General features: G+C 38.7%; 1 protein-coding gene across 2 annotated transcripts in view; it reads left to right on the top strand.

The window, feature by feature from the left end:
- Nucleotides 1-5,085: 5,085 nt before the first annotated feature.
- myo7aa (myosin VIIAa) overlaps nt 5,086-17,994 on the top strand; it is a 60,196-nt gene continuing 47,287 nt past the window's right edge. The window contains exon 1 of one of the 2 annotated variants that reach the window (XM_033631971.2): nt 5,086-5,667. In XM_033631971.2, the coding sequence (XP_033487862.2) occupies nt 5,569-5,667 (99 nt within the window). In that variant the 5' untranslated portion in view covers nt 5,086-5,568. Of the gene's footprint in view, nt 5,668-16,016; nt 16,150-17,994 lie in introns of those variants that run through there. The other variant, XM_078166901.1, reaches the window with a different exon arrangement.

The raw sequence follows: 17,994 nt of genomic DNA, 5'->3' as shown, positions 1-17,994 counted from the left end.
GCATCCTTACATCACATGGAGTTCAGCTTTTGTGAATTTTGACCATTGAAGTGGCAGCATCAACCAAGAGCCAAGAAGTATGTGAGGCTGACCCAACTTGACTGTCATTGGCTGTAGTTTTCTGAGTGAGCCAAAAAGGAGGAGATATTGATTGTTGCCATGTCTTACCAGACGATATTGTAAGATATTGGCTGTGAGAAATACAAACTGCCCCACATGACAGATGCTGCCTGGCTGGCAGTGATTCAGGATACAGGCATGTAGTGTGAGAAAATGGAAAATGTACAATAACATCATATTTCGTGGTATTTAGTCGCAAACTAGCTAACAAATGCAACCATTATTAACGTTAACAGACAGCCCACCTGTAAACTGATTTCCGTGTGTCTCACATCCAATTTTCCCTACATTCAGTATGAATATTGCCTCGACAGGTGATGGTCACTACTCGCCTGCGTTTTCCGTTTGACCATGTGCTAATTTTGTACTATGGGGAAAAAATGTAGGTAGCTTGTATTTCTTTAAACCAGTCACAATTGTCTTGGGCATTGCTAGGCCTGGGATGCAGTGATGGTGCTCTTGCAAGTGTCAGGAGGGACTTTTTTTTGGTTGAACACTTGCACGTGGCAAGGTGAGCATTACCGTAAAAATGGCGAAATTCCTGCAAAAGAAAACGCCCCATTAAACAGTAAAAATCTTTTAGTGTTTAGGTTGCTAGCTCTGGGGTTATTGTTGTTGTTTCACACACTCCTAAGTGTGGAGATCGGTCTGACTATGGGAAGCTAGGTGCATGAAGCAATGGGATTTTCAAAAGAGTAGCATGCAGGAAGCGTATTGCTGTCTGAAGGAAGCAGCATATGACAGGCTTTATTCTGAAAGTCTAGATCCTGTGAGCCAGACTATTTTTCTACTGATTCTAGTGATAAAGTAACAAAACAAGTCCTCCAAATTAGCAAACCAAATTACACCAATATCAGCAGGACAACAATGCTTTTTCAAATTAAAAGAAAATAAATAGATACTTTTTTAAAAAAAACAACAACAACAACCTGACACAGCTATGGATAAGGTTCGTTTAGGGTTAGGAAAACCCAGTTTGATATAAGATAATTTGCTTAACTTCACTTTCATAATACATACATTTTTAACACATCTTCTACATACAGTTGTTTTTCTGTACCTTAATGTATTTTTTTCAATCAACACACTATGTATCAATCTTGTACTTAAACACCTTTAAAAGTTCAATTACTAAGCAAAGTCAAATTTTATTTCCAACCTCTGCATCTGATCTGACTGCACAGTAGATTGGGTGGGTCCCTCCCTGAGTACTTACAGGGCTTTTATACTCTTATCATGAATATACATTATGATATCATTTTCTGAACTGGGTGTAGCCAGGGTCATGTCAACACTGATATTTCAACACAATCTGCTAATGTGAGCAAATTCTGTCTGGGAACAACATCAGTTTACGAAAGCAACATCATTTTATTAAAGCTGGATTAACATGTTTGGCTTGTTGGGGGAATCAAGACAATCTCAAGACAACATCTTTAATGAATTTTTCTCTATAATGTTGCAATGCAGAAGTAGAGTTACACCAAATAGAAAATGATTCAAACAAAGGAACAACACTACTCAAATGATTTAACATTGCGCATCTCCTGACAGTTCAAACAAAAAGATAAAAATTGGTGTAGAAAAACAAGAGATGTCTGTTTAATCTAAATATTCTTCTTCCTATTCAAAACCTGGTGTCATCATTGCCCACAATTCAACTCGGCTGCCAGCAGTTGGGTTGGAAATGTATGCTATTATCAGCTAATGTAGCCTGAAGCCTCTATCCCCCTAAGCACTACACACTGGACCTTAAATTATCTCACTTGAGGCAATTTATCAGACCTCATACTTCATACTTGTCATAGTACTGCCCAACATTAGACCTTGTTGTGTAAAACTGACACACTTTTAAACCCAGTTTGTCATGTGTTTTTTCAACTTGAGCTGACTGCTGCTGTCAATCTCTAGTTTCTCTTCTTCCTCTCTAATAAAAGCTTTTATTCTTACAACATCATCCACATCATCTTTATTTTATTCATACATATTCCATCAAATTAAAAAAAAGAAAGAAAAAAAGCCAAACAAATTTTATGTGTCCAAACTTACTTTGCACATAGAAGCCCTTTACTTCCTATTTTGGTTGCCCCAGAAAGTTACCTATAATCAATTGTCTCTGGGTTCAATAATAGTCCACAGCTGTCTGCCTGTCCCATTAGAGGGTTGTACTCTGCCACTCTGCCTTTCTCAGTGGGGGGCTGGTGGTGTCTCCCTCAGGCCCATCAGTATAGGGTTGGGTTCACTGATTGCAACTTGTAGTGTGACACAGCTGCTCCAACAGAACTTTCACACCACCTTCAAGCAGCAATTGGCCTTGTGTGTGGAAATGAGTAAGCAGCCAGGATTTTAACTTCTCTCTCAAGATTTTTTCACCCATTCTTTAGCCTACACAACTATTTCTGTTACTTTTGTGAGTGCAGCACTATTACTGCTTTCCAGTGCTGTTGTCCCCACAGTTGCTGCAGCTATAATCAATATATTTTTATAGCAATGTATGAAATCAAAATGTAAAAACAACGTGAAAGTGGTCTGTTGTAGTGTTAAACCTTCAGAGAATTATTAGCTGAATCTGCAGCTCCATTCGGCTTTACAGAGCTTTATAGCCTCAGCTCATTGTTTGGCTTAGTTTTGGTTCACTCTCGCCGCTCTTAGTATCGTTTACAGCTGCAGCAGGTAGCTTCTTTTTCTGACTGCCAGCCCAAATCCATTTTTTTGGCATATCCTGATTGCATCTAGATTGATGAAGTCTGGACAGAAAAAAAATCTGATCCAAACCACATTTAGAGTTGGTTTTAAATGTGATTCCTATTGGATTATTACAGATGCGTCCCAGTCTGAATACACTGGCCGCTCAAATTAAATTTCAAAGTGTTATTTGTGTACTGTATTGCTGAGGCTGAGCTTCTCCAGCTAAGATGTGAGTCTGTCTCAGAAGGGTTAAACAGCGTTGATGAGAAAAATCTGACATGCTGGACACTATAGAACTTAACTCTGGGGTTAACAACCTAATATACAACCATGTAACTATCAGTACATTTCCCTGGAACACTGCATGTGACAGACTTCACATGTCAAGTTCACTGTCATGTTGTTTTAATGAAGGCTCAAAGCTGCAATTGTATTTCTCTCAGGAGCTTTGTAATCCTGCTTTTAACTTCCTTTGTATTTCTGCTTTCAAACATTTGTCTCTCTGTGTGATTCCTTCCCTTCTTCCCTCACTTTCTGTTGCAGAATGTTTTAATTTCACTGTAGTCAACACCTTTTGCTAATGTAGGATCCATATAAAATAAATAGCACACACACACACACACACACACACACACACACACACACACACACACAAAACCTTTGTGTGAGACCTCTGCTGGGGTAATTAGATGCTGAAATATTTATAGTGTGTGTGTGTGTGAGTATGTGTGTGTGTGTACTACATGCAGTGTTTTATATGGATCCTATTAGCAGCCTTGGCTCTGTTATTTTATTTACCCTCAAAATTTTAACAGCACAATTTTTATGTATCTGCTGCTCCTTCTGTCATATAAGTAAAACATCATCTGACTTTGTTTGTGTGTGTGTGTGTGTGTGTGTGTGTGTTTTGCTCCCATTATTTACCACTGGGGCTACTCTGTAAACTGAGTAGTGGTCATCCCTCCTTTTCTTGTCTTTTGTTGTTGCATTTTGTTGCGTATGTTGTTATATATGTATATATATGTATATCAACTATATATATCAACTATATATATATATAATATAGTTGATATTATATTCAGGGGTTCTCAAACAGGGGTCCAGGAAGTTCCAGGGGATCCCCAAAAAAATGGGGAAAAGTTTATTTTCATTATTTAATTCACTATAGAAGTAGCACAATATGTGTGAGAGAAGAAGAATTATCCTCAACGTAGGTTTCACTTCCTCCACAATGTTCTTCTCAACTGTAGTTGACAGCTATACAATTCTGGTCTTAATCATATCTAACAAGAAAAATCTCTGAACCTTAAGTCTTGAAATGGAGGTTCCTGCAGCGAAATTTTAACAAATGGAGGTCCGTAACCTAATATGTATGAATTCAGGGGTCCTTGACACAAAAAAAATGCGGAATACCACAAGTGTGTGTAACCGTGTGTGTTTTTAAGATCTGTTGTTGCTCATGTTTTAATTTTTTGTTTCTTTTTGCTGTTTTTATGTTCTCATTTTTAGTTTTACTCCCATGCTATACTAATTACACTTTACATCCTTCCTTACTAACTGTATGCAATTTAAAGTAAGATATAATAAACCTCACCCACTGTAGGACTAGGCAGTAAATAATTATTATCTTGATAAACGGATTCTCTTATTGTTCTCTTTGTCTGTCTCAGGGTCTACCGGTGACTGCTGATGTCCAGTCATAAGGACAGTAACCACAACCATGGTCATTCTGCAGCAGGTAAACACACACACACACACACACACACACACGACTGATGGCTGTGTGTGTGCATGGTGGTTGGTGTGTGTGTCTGTGTGCGTGCATGTCTGCAGCTTGTAGCTGTGAAGCTACAGCACTCATTAAGGATCAGCTGCTCATTACGCTGCATTTTTTCCACTGAATCCTCTTTGTAGTCAAACACACACACGCACACACACACACACACAAGATACTGGTTGCATTCTTCTGAGTGTGTGTGTGTGTGTGTGTGTGTGTGTGTGTGTGTGTGTGTGTGTGTGTGCAAGCATGCGTTGCCCTTAATGTCGGTGTTTTTGATACTCAGTAAATGCGTTGCTGAACTTGTCAGCCTTTCTGATCAACTAATCAGATCTGACAGAGTCCCCCCACTGTGGAGGCCCAAATGGGATGAGCCAATAAAACAAGTGAACACACACACACACACACACACACACACACACAAGCAGATCAGCCCTCCCTCCTCTCTGTGGATGTTTATCACATACACTCTGACCTTCATCCAAACTTTGCAGGTGTAATCAAACTGTGCTGACTTTTATCTGTTTTTATACGTGAAAAGAAGAAGTTTGTGGATGATATTTTATCAGCAGCAAAACATTTTCGTTTTTGTTGCTCGTTGGAAGGAAATATTTTACCTGATGACTAAACGTGTGGCTCATGGGAAATTTCATTTGGAAAAAGTGAATTTTTTTGTTGTTGTTTTTGTTTGTTTTACCACATGACCAGTTTTCTGAAGATGTTGCTCTGTTTTGATTTTGTGCCTTTTTTACCACCAAGCCAAGGATATTTTGCATTGGTCTCATATATTTTGGGATGTCTTTGTGGATCTTTTTGTTGAAACATAAATAACAACAATGCTCAGGAGACCTGTTGTCACTGATTTGCAAAATAATATCAACCAATCCTCACATCGCAACAGGAAAGACGCCTTCATGTTTTAGTCTTTTACTGTCCCATTTACACTCAGAATGGTGCACAGATCTTAACTAGACGTGGTAACCATGACAATGAAAATGAACAGAAGGGGATCTGACTGGTCACTGGAGGGCTGGGATCCAGATGTACGCCGTCTCAGCTACAGATACAACACCCTCATCCAGGTAAACTCGGGCTGCAGTCAGATGACAGGATGCCTCTGAACACTGATGCCTTTTACAGTTTTGTCAACAAATGTAGCCTATTTAAATTTAAAATACAAAGTATCAGGGCAGTCAGGTAGGTTTAGGCTTTGAGTTGACCCTGTACTAATGGAGATTGTGAATGTACAGTAAATTCACGACATTTCCTCATGGCAGTTGCTGTTTTAGACTGTGTTTTTGATTTGTTTGGGATCAAGACATACTTACAGTTTCTGGACTTCTAATGAAATGAGCTTAAACTTTGTGAGGTAATTTATGGTTGGTGAGAGGCAGAAGTCTGTGCTGTGATTAAAGATTGATAACACAACCACCTAATTAATCAACATGTACAAAATTGATGTTTTAGTGTCTACAGGGCTAGTATTTGCAGTGTAATCCCTCGCTGCATCTATGTGATGTTGTGTAAAGACCTGCACATATTGGAGGTCACAAATAATATTTCCATATGTCAACCATAAGGGAAAAGTCTCCAAAGTTTTTCTTTTTCTAATTCATCAATTTCAGCAGTGGGATACTTCTTTTAGGCCTTTTAGACACACCGCTCCAATGTCAAAGAACTAGTGGTGACAAAGGCTGACTGTTACTTTGCCTTGTAACATCTGTGTCTCAGGCAAGAAGTTGCACTTGAACACATCGCAAAGACTACAGCCAACTAGCACGCACCTCCTGCACCTGCCTGAAAGGAAAAACTGTCCATACCAGCAGCCTGTCTGCTGGTCTCTATTGGTCATTTAAAATGTGAAAGTGAAAGACTGACAGAATGGATTCAAGACGCTAGTTAGCCAGTTAACCAGTTAGCATATTAACAACACAACCCAATGTTGAATGAACAAATAACATTTACCCTGCGTTAGCGAACAATAACACAAACAGCTGAGAACAGTTTCTGCTGAAGAGTTTAATGGCAAAAAATTGATTTCACGCCCTCCTGACTATAGCCATTAGTTTGCTTTTCCTCACTACCATCACCTGTTAATCACAGTGATTTCACTCTGGTGCTGCTTCAACACGTTGAGTTGTCCGAAGAAAAGCCAACAAAGGCCAACTAGTGCCAATGTTATAGGACCCACTGCAAAAACTTTGTTACACACGATCACCAGCGGCCAGACATTGACCAACTGCAGACCATTGTCTTGGTGTGTCAGGGCCCTTACATGTATTTTTGTGGTCTTACAGATGTGGTCACAATTGAGTTATGGTGCTTTCTGTGTTCACCTGGGTTTCTTTTAGCTGCTCAACTATTCTCACACACCAAAATACAAGCATGTTAGTATTTGGGAATTCTTTTGGCACTTGACTTAGGCAAGGTAGTGGAGTCTGTCCCCACTGCAGTACTACAGTATGGCTTCACTTCAGTAGTATGAACTTCCATCCAAAGGATTCTTGCCTGACTTTCTGTTGCATCTGGAATACTTTGTAAGTCTTTACTCCTGACTTGTGCACTGGCAGGTATATAGGTGTATGCATTCATAGCTGTCATGATTTCTTTCTTTTTTTTTTACTTGTTATGTTTGAGTAAAGTAATACATTTCAGAGGTTGTTAGTCTGGTTTGGTTTGCCGGAGAAGGAAAACAAAGTAGCCTGGAAAGTTCTGGTGAAAGATTGTATCCCTGAGGAGAACAGGGCTAAGGTTTCATGATTGGTTTGCAGCTGGAACATTTGGGAGTTAAAATCAGACTTTGAACCTTTAGTTTGCTTTCTTTGTTGAGTTGAAATCAATACAGCTAAAACTGCGCCAAACAACAAGTGGTTTGTTTCCACTTTAGAAAGTGGAACTGACAGCATTGTTATTGTACCAAAGATACAGTTACATATACATGCTCACTTTGTGGAGAGTTCCATCAGAATAATTATACACTTTTATGGTGTTAAATCCAAATACATTATTATAAATTAACTAATGGAGTTTAAATTATGCATTAATAAACTCCATTATAAAGATAATTAAATTCATGAGTTAGGCCTAATTATTCATTTTTTGTTAATATAATGCAGAATTTTAGTGCTAATTTAATTATTCAGCACACAATAGCTTTTTAAAATAAATCTGTCCATTTCACATTACTCAACACAAACTTCAGCTTACATCCATCCATAAGGTTCCATTGGAAAAAATAATTAAATGAATAAAAATTAAATATCAGTGCATTCTTGCTCAGCCTCATGATAGCGCAGACCTTTTTTTAATGTTTCCTGCAGTTGTTGTGTGTGCCAAATTATGGTACTGACTGTAATTTCAATTAGTTTAGAAAACATTTTTATACTTCTACAAAGCCTGTTTGTTTGTTGTTTATCTGTTCTGTTTAGTGGCTGTTTTCTGTCTGTGCTCACTGCCGCATGAAATTCCACTGTCTGTGACTGGTAATCATTCCTTCATTCATTCATTCATTCATTCAGCAGTTCTGTCTCTCTCATTTACTGGACAACCACAATGATAACAGGACAGGGGTGGTGTGTGTGTGTGTGTAGCCCATATAGGACCCAGGGACACTGTTCTTAAGTACAATTTGGAGGTATTTTACTCGCCCAGTTGAGTGACTGCAGAACACTGTTTTCTTAGTGGAGATAAAACATGTAATAAGCTCCAGCAGGGGGCAGACACTTACCTGAAGAGGACCTCTCACCTGCAGACAGATATTGTGCAGTCTGCAGTGGTGAGCTGTGGTCTGCAGTGCACACACAGACCCTGGAGGGAGCTTGTATAACTTGGAGTAAACCTAGTACACATGGAGTGTAAAAAGATACCACAAAGCTGCAGTTAGCAGCAAGACTTAAAACTGAGCTGGAATAACACAATGCTAAAACTTTGAACTTGAACTTTACTTGAGGATATGTTTTTGTCTGCTACTTAATACTTCTACTCCAATAATATTTATTTGACCCCTATATGCTAGTTAACTCAAAGATTCACATTTTACATACAAAACATATTTGCCTCTAAACCAGGACTTGTTGAAACTACACAGCAGTGTATGAAGAATTAATTATTATTTCATTATCTGCAGGATGATACGGCTAAAATCAGTATCATGATATTTATAAGATTGATCTCCAAAAATAATATTAATTATGATATAGTAAATGTATGCAGAATCACACAAGAAATGATTAAATTGATTTTCAGTGAAATTAATTGAGTCCTGCATTATATCAGACAAAACTGACACATTTGTAAGAACTTCTGTTACTAATTTTGAAAGCTTATAATTAAAATTCGCTTAGAGTAATTAACTCAATCCTTTAAAATCATAACAAAATATATTTGTATTGCCACCACATGATTTTGATAAATAATAATAGTAAGTGCTATAAATAAATACACCTTTTACTTTTAAGACCAAGAATATTTTGCTGATAATACCTATGCACATTAACTTGAGTAAGATTTGAATGCTGGAATTGCAAGTGTTACTATGTTGCAGTATTACTATTTTTACTGGAGTAAAGGGTCTGAATACTTATTTCACCACTGACTATTTCATCAATAGTCATATTTCCTCTGCATATTTGCTGTGTCTTCTTGCTTTGTTCTTTTGCTGTCTTTGTGGAGGCAGAATACAGACAAAATGTTAATGTTAATTGTCCACTGAAGCAGAAAGCAGAGCCGAGTCTATCTGTGTTTTTATGGACGGCTTTATTTACCGACAAATACCAGCACAATTAGCTTGTCACTATATCTCACCCTGTGACCTTTGACTTATCTGAATGATCTATCTAAATGCAAATGAGGTGAGCTGGCAGTGCCTTCAGTGTCTAGCTGCAGCCAATATTTCAATAACTCTAAACTAATTGCATTAATCTGAGTTTCAGCAGAGTTACAGCATCCTGTAATGGTCTCAGTGTTCATTCAGAGGCTGTTACATTTTAATAGGAGTATTTGGAAACACAGTGTTGCAAAACGTTTACCTGCAGAATACTGTTTCCCAACTGGTGACTAAAAAGTTGCATAAACACCAGCAGAGGGCAGTGTACACTGTGTACACTATCAGCTCAGGAGCAAACAACACATATACACAGTTAGAGGCTAGCTGAGTGAGTGGTCATAGTGGAGCATTCAGTAGCTATAGAGACAGATATTGCCCCCAGGAGCTGGTGGAGACAGAAAATAGAGCTAAAACAGAGGGAATTTGGACAGCCTGCTCAGCCTATACAGGGTGTACCCTGCCTCTTGCCCAATATCAGTTGGGATAGACTCCAGCCTGCTGCAACTGTGTAGCAGGGTAAGCGGTTACAGATAATGAATGAATGAACACAGGCGCCTTTCAGGAAAGAAAATCTCCATATACAGGAAGTGATGCATTTCACCTTTCCAGTTTATTTGGGAGAGAAAAACAGAGGAAATAAAAGTTTTGTTTTGTTTTTTGTTTTTTTTTAAAATACAACTAAAAACTATTTTAGAGGAAGATATATTTACAAATAATTCGCTGAGGCGTTTACTCTCTAAAGACTCTGTCTCCTTGTTTTTAATTTATATTTTTTGAATGCTTATATTATAAAGTGATCATAGGCATACAAAATAAAATTAGGAATTTTCCCAGCTGGACGTTGTCGTTTGTGGTTGGCGTTTTAACCCTAAAACAGTTTTTCTATCAGTTCTTTGTGTGGTTTGTTCCACATGGAGTGACATTAGCAGGTGTAAGTGAATACCTGGCTCATGTCTGGCCTGAATTATTTACCTGAAGAAAGAGATGATGAGAGCACACACCCATCCACCACAGGCTGCATGGACATTACATCACTGCTGTCGTGCTAACATCACAGCAACACTGTGGCTTGTCTCAGTCACGTTTGTCCAAAGCATGGTGTGTGTGAGAGATTATAGTCATGGTGGAAAGCCCTCCTGTGTTAAAGGATAAACTAAAGACCTCTTTGAAAAACCTTTATGTTGAACAACTACATGAAACTGCATTAATAACTACAAGAGCTGGTTGTGTCAGAGGTAACTTTTGCTATTCTCAATAAATACAAGGCAGAGTTACAGAAGAGAGAGTTTCATAATCCATTTTTCATTTAAAGCCATCACTGAAGACATTCCCTTTAGTTTTCAGAAGATTTTTTGAGGGAGAAATGATGGGAATTAGCATCTTTTGCTGCAAGTTGCAATTATGCACGAACAGCATATAACATATCATGCATGATGGCTGCCCCAAAACCTGCAAGCCTGAAGCCTGGGATGTGGAAATGAACTACTCTACTGGGCCATGAATTATCAAGGCCATTTCCATTTGCTGCAGTGTCTAGTTAGTTGACCTGGGGGCTTCATTGATCTTTAAATGACTTGTGTAGAAAGCCTCTAAAGGCCTGTGAATTAAAACAACTCTGTCGAAGTGAGACTGATGGTTGTGATGGGAGAATGCTGTCATGGAAGACACTCAAATATACATGTTTGTTTGAGGCACATTCAGGTCAGCCAGTCAGCAGTGAAACAGTCATTATCTTCGCCAGGCGTAAGCCTGGAGGGCATTATGCATTTGTTCGTGTGTGTGCATGTGTGTGTGTGTGTGTATACATTTATCCGTCGGTCCGCAGACAGTCTTGCAAAGTACTGGGCCAATGAGCCCTATATTTTGTGAACACATACGCTCAAGGACCTCTCTTGGTTGTGTTAATTTACAATTGCTGAAAAACCTGTTTTATTGACTGTTTTATTTCATAATGACTGCTGACTCCTCATTCCTCTTAACCAGCCTGTGACTCAAATACTGACATCCAGCAAAAAGTGTTGTCTCATTTTGAACTGGAGCATCTGCAAATTAATTCCATACCTAACATATTATGATTCATTGAAGTTAGGCACGATATAAGATGAATAAAAACTTATTTCTTTATCCTCATGGCAATATTAATTGTAAGGGAGCCAGAAGTGACACCTACAACCTAACTTTGTTCCATCCGCCGCATGGTGTCATAGTACACCAGGAGCATTTCAAATGTGGAGGGATTACCTGCTCCATTTTGTAGACTTGGACATTTGTCCTTGATATTTGTGCTTGTACCATAAGTAATTAAGCTATTTAGTGATTTTTTTTTTCTTTTCTTGTTTATTAATTGTGTTCATTGTTGTTATTTCCTACAAAGTAAGAAATGGCCTACAACTGCCATAGCCTACAAACACAGCGAATATTGTTAAAAGTCCAGTTATGAACGACATGGATCAAATATTTGTGACTTTGTTTTAGTTACTGAAAATAAATTAATACTCATAATGATATTGTATCTATATTCCACATACAGTACCTGTTAGAAGGAAAACTAGATCTGTCAAAAATGTATGAAGCATGTCTTCTAGTTTCTGGGATTCTTCTGAAATGTGCTGCAGCACGTCTGCTGGAATTGCAAGGATTGTCTAGCGTGGTCACAATCAACCCCAGAGAGCATGCAGCTGCCTGATGGAGACACTCTGTAAAGTGCACTTTCTATTTTTCCAGGAATTATCCTATCCTTTCAATCATTTACCCTGACTTTTTTTAAATTTTATTTTATTCTTTTACTCATTATATATACTCTAATCTATTTTTAGATTAGAGTTGGAGTAGGTAAATGTCATGTGTCAGATCAAAATTAAACATGTTATAACAAAGCATTAACTTTATGGTGCTACTTTATGCTTGTTTTGCTGTCTGTATTATATACTGTAGAGCAGGAGTATCCCAAACTGAGCTATATCTTCTTGCCTCACACAGCATCAGGTTGTTTCACTAACTTCCATTCATCCTATAGAAGATATATTTGATCTTTGTTTGTGGTTCTGTTATTTGACTTTCAGTGAAGTACCAGGCAAAATCATCATTGGAAAAGCCCTTTGACTTAAGTATTGTCTCTAAAGCTTAGCAGTTATCAAGCTCATATAAATTACATCCATCTGCACATCAGTACATATACTGTAAGAGATGTATGAATGATGAGAGGAAGAAGTGAAGTAAAAGAAAGACAGAGGCAGAGATATAAATACAAAAAGACAGACACCATACAGGTCCTCTGTGTTAAATTATTCAACATGTGGTTTCTGATAGTTTGCTGTTGGCCCTTCTTGCTCCTGCTTACTCTGTCACAGGCTGTGTGTGTGTGTGTGTGTGTGTGTGTGTGTGTGTGTGTGTGTGTGTGTGTGTGTGTGTGAAACAGATGCTTGGTGGTGTAATGTTCAGGTGGCTCAGTTTGCCAGACGGAGTATTTACTTAATTAAACTGACATATATGTAACACATACTCAAACAACCATTCATCACACTCACAGACACACAACACATAGTCGCTGACACACATCTTGTGCTACGCACAGAGTGCAGATTAGGAAGAAAAGAAAGACAGAAACAAACAGAAGTAAAGCTAAATGCTAACAGCAGCATGCTAACAACCTAATAATGACAATGCTAGCATGTTGATGTTGAGCAGGTATAATAATAACATAGGTATTTACTAATTAGCACTGAACACAAACACAACTGAGGCTGATGGGAAGGTCTTGAGTTTTGCAGGTAATTTTCATAAAATTTAACTTTGGCCAGATGATAGCACTAGATTATAAGTCAGTGGATCAAAGTTATTACACTTCATCTTCTGGGGATCATGAATGTGTAGCCTTTCACGGTAATCCATCCAACAACTGTTGAGACGTTGTACAGTATTTCCCTCACAGTATAAAGTAGCAGAAAATGGAAATTCTCAAGTAAAGTGCAAGTACCTCAAAATTGCACTCAAATACAATACTTGAGTAAATGTACTGGTACTTCTGCCACTGCACAGTTGTAGTAGGTATGCTATCTGCATTAGATGCTAGTTCAGCATAATGCTTTACTGTAAAGTTGACTGACTATGCTTGTATATAAATAAGCAGCTTTACCATGAATAAACATTGTTTTCTTCATCATTTGAAAACAACATGAGAACGGGATGTGACGGGAGTCATTTTCTGGTGATTGGGAAGGGACAGAAATTGTTTTGTGGGAGTGGGATGGGGCAATGAAATCCACATCCGTGTTACCCTATAATTCACACACCATTGGTGGTGGAACTGCCATGCAAGGCGCTGGCCTGCTCATCAGGAGCAACTTGGGGTCCAGTGTTCTTGAGTGCTCTTGCTCAAGGACATTCCAAAATGCAGAGAGGAGGAGTCGTAGACCAAACTGCCAACCTTGTGATTAAAGGATGACCCACTCTATCTCCTGAGCCACAGCCTCCATATTCAGGGAACACTGATGCAGTAAAATCAGCTTCTGTATTGCTTCCTGTGCATGTTTACCAGAGGAGCATCCATCCCTTTTCTTATTGTTGCTGTCACTGACCTTGATACTTTACTTGCTGTCTGAAAGCACCTCAACAATGTCGTCCGACCAAGAAATCTTGGAAGGCAATGACAGAACAATATGTTACATGTGCAAGGCCCGAAGAGGATGAGCTGTTTTCATTTTTAGCAATTAACTTTGAGGGAATCACAAGGTTCTAAACATTTCATTTTATTAGACTGTTTTATTTTGAATTATTCCTCAGGGTAAATATTGGTCATATGAAGTAATGAGGGACTATTTAATAACTACTCAGTGTACACAAAAATGGCAGATAATGATTTTAAGAAATGAGTGGATACTAGTTTTTGCTACTGGTTTAAAGTTAATCAAGAGCGACTCATGAAGTAAATGGCAGTTATTCTTTTTTATATATATATATTTTTTTGGGGGGGGGGGTTGCCTTTAATTGACAGGAGAGAGTGAAATGGGGGAGTGAGAGAGAGTGGGGGGATGACATGCAGCAAATGGTCGCGAGCCAGAGTCGAACCTCCGACCGCTGCAGCGAGGCAACACCTCTGTATATGGGGCGCCGGTACTATCCACTACGCTACCGACGCCCCAATGGCAGTTATTCTAATTCATAGGTATTTATGAACTAATCATTCCCAAGGATTCATTAATTAAGTCCTCAATTCAGGAATTACTCACTAATGAGTCAATAATTATCAGGTCATTTCTGATTCATCCCTCAGTAACTCAATTATCCTCATACAATGGTTCGTATGATATCTTGTGAAAAATCACATACAGCAGTTCATATCTCACAACTTCGATCCCAATGAATGATATTATGTACTTAACGTTAAGTTGCCTACTTAATGTAAATGTTCATAGATTAGGTTTAGGCAGGAAAAGTTATGTAGGTAAGGTTTAGGACAAGAAACATGATGACAAGGTACCTTGAAATGACTCAGTGTTCACTTGGTTTCACATGGTTTAGAACACCAGTCTACTGTGGGAAAGTCCTGTGTTGTTTGACCCATCCACTGACCCAGCTGGCTCCTTGTGCAGACTTTCAGTCATTATACCTTTTTTTTTTTTTTTACTCCCATCAGTGCATTGGTCACATGATTGCAGCCTTACGGATTACATGGGTAATACAAAATACTGGTTCATGATTCATGGGTTATATACAAATGGTGATGTATTACTTTTCGTAGGCATATGCACAAACAGTGCATTAGGCCAGTCTGAATTACGTACTTATTGTAAAGTGTCACCATTGCTTTTAATATAAGTAGTATAATAATATTGTCTTTAATGTTTCTCAGTCAGGAAACACACAGTTCATCCTGCATAACCTGCCGAACTTACATTGCAGTACAAGCCAGTAGTGTATCTATATACAGAAATTCAACACTATAGGACACACCTGCTTGCACCTGAGGAGGAAGTGACATCTTGTTGCCAGGGTGACAGGGGAGGTTGTGGGGGGCTGGGTTAACATAGTGTGAGTGTAATAGAGGGAGAAGGAGAGACAGGAGGAGGATTGTCTCAAAATGTTGCTGCGGTGCAAACTTCAAAGTGACCTGAAAATAAGCAGACGGCTGGATTTTTTTAAGTCCATTTCCTGATAGTGGAAAAGAAGGATACAGAGAGACAGGATTGAAGGTCACAAACCAGGATGTTTGACCCTATTAGACCATATGATGTTTCATATTGGACTTGTTTTTCTTGCCATTATTTTTTGCATCACTTAATGGGCATTTCAGCTTTTTTCTTTTTTAGATGAACCAAAGGAAGAGGACAAGAGGTGACATGTGTGACCACAATCTGCTTGAATCTGCGATGAACTGAACCTGTCAAACCATTAAGATTTTGAACATTTTTGAGTTTCTGTGACATCTATATGTGTTATCCTGAGGATCTATCCTATTTGATATTTTACTTGGATATTTGGAAATTGTCCATCTGGGTGCAGCAGGAGGAAATACACAAGCATCAGACCAATTTACACACCTTGCCACCTGTATTTGTGGATATTGTGCAATTAGAAGACTGCTTCCATCAGATATCATTGTCAGAGTGTGTGAGTTTGTACTGTGCATGTGAAGATGTACAAGCGTCGGGAATATGTGGAACTTTATGAGAGAGATCTGGCAAAATGGGCACTGCTACGGAACGTCAACACTGTAATGAAACACAGCACGCTTCTACCGGTACGCAAGTGTGTGTGTGTGTGTGTTTTAAGTTTCATATCTCATAATTGTATGTCTGTCCTCTGTGGGTTTTGTGTTGCGTAAGATACATACGTGTGTTCCCTTGTTTCATGCATCAAATATTAATTATATTTCTGTGTGGCCTTGTTGTGATACCTGTGTGTGTGGGTGTGTGTGTGTGTGTGTGTGTGCGTGTGTGTGTGTGTGTGTGTGTGTGTGTGTGAGACAGAGAGTCAGTCTTATGCAATATGTAATGTTGCATAACTATGTGTTGTAAATACATGAATCACAAGAATGTGGTTGTGTTGAATCTCTTCAGAGTAATGAATCATAATTGTATATCTGAAAACATCTTAAGCTTTTGATGTACCATTGTGTGTGTGTGTGTGTGTGTGTGTGTTATTAAAAACTGTGTCACAAAGGCAACAATTTGTGGCAATGTTTGTGAGCAACGAAGGGAGTGCTTTAACTTCAATTTTGGATATCATAGAATTTGTTGATCTTCAAGGACGTTGTCCATTAAATAAAAGGCTATAGCCAGATGTCATTTAACTTAGCTTAGCACAAAGACTGGAAACAGGGGGAATCAGCTAGCCCGACTCTGTACAAAGGTAGCAAAATCCACCTACCAACACCCACGTCACCCAGTAAAAGTGTATAGCTATCTGCTGTTTACCCTGCAATTGTTGTGCTGAAAGATAAAGTAAGAGTAGTAAACTGTGTCGTGTTTTAAACATCTGTGCAGTGTTTTGGCATCTGATAAGCCTTCAAACTCATGGGTCTGTTGGTAAAACTGGACTTCCTGGATCACGTTTATTGTACTTTACTTGAGTATTTCCATTTTCATTAGATGCATTGGTTGTGAACCAGTGGGGCCCCCAGAATTTTTTTAATGAGTGTGGCCAGATGGGGTCACTGAAAATCTTGTGGTGGCACACCAAAACCAAAAGCCATAACTGAATTTAAGGAATTCAGTTATGCTGTTGAAGCATATAGGCTAGTAATGTGTAAATTAAGCAAAGACATCTGTTTTTATCAAACCACCGTTTGGGTTTTTCCAAAGATCAGCAATATGTGACTTGAATGAGAGGCTCAAACTAGGGCTAGTGGTGGCTGTTGGAATCCATTGTAACCAACTACAAGGCCTTCAGTCCAGGAGGGAGTAACTTTTCAGAGACACCTTTCAAGCCTATGTGTGAAAGTTTGATACTCAAAAGACTGACAGGAAGTATTTGACTGCCTCTAAATTTGTAAATATCTGCTCATGGCATTCATTCACCCCTCTGTACTAACCCTTCTTTCCTCTCCTACATTACAACTGTCTGCTGTTTAGATGTCCTCCCTGCCAACCTCTACAAAGTCCTGGTACACATTTTGTGTTTATTTCTTTCCAGAACCTTCTAGTCCAGATAGGACTATCTGCCTGGATCAGGAGATCATCCACAGTTTATTTCACCCTTCTCAGACTGCACCATTTATTTAAATAGTAGAAATAATACACAAAACATGTTTCTTTAAAGCAGTTTTAGCTTTAAAGCAGTATGTCACTACTGGAAAAACTGGGCTGCCTATGCAATAGAAAGAGGCAATACTCCAAGAGCCAGTGAAAATTCTCACCTGCAAATCATCAGGAAAATCTGGGTGCTGGAAAGACTGGGGGAAGGTTTACTAGGTCAATAACACATACTACCCAAATTGTCATGGTACAAAGCTGGTTGAAAATCAGCAAATATATCTTTAATAAATGTCGTAAGGGAGTAAAGATCAGCCCATAGCTGTAGAGTAAGATGATATGAAGCCTTGTTTAACCCACAGTCTGACTTGAAAAGGTTCACATGTCTCCAG

This window comes from Epinephelus lanceolatus, chromosome 4 (assembly GCF_041903045.1).
Source record: "Epinephelus lanceolatus isolate andai-2023 chromosome 4, ASM4190304v1, whole genome shotgun sequence".
In the NCBI taxonomy this organism is placed as follows: Eukaryota; Metazoa; Chordata; class Actinopteri; order Perciformes; family Serranidae; genus Epinephelus; species Epinephelus lanceolatus.
This window is presented reverse-complemented; position numbering and strand designations above follow the sequence as displayed.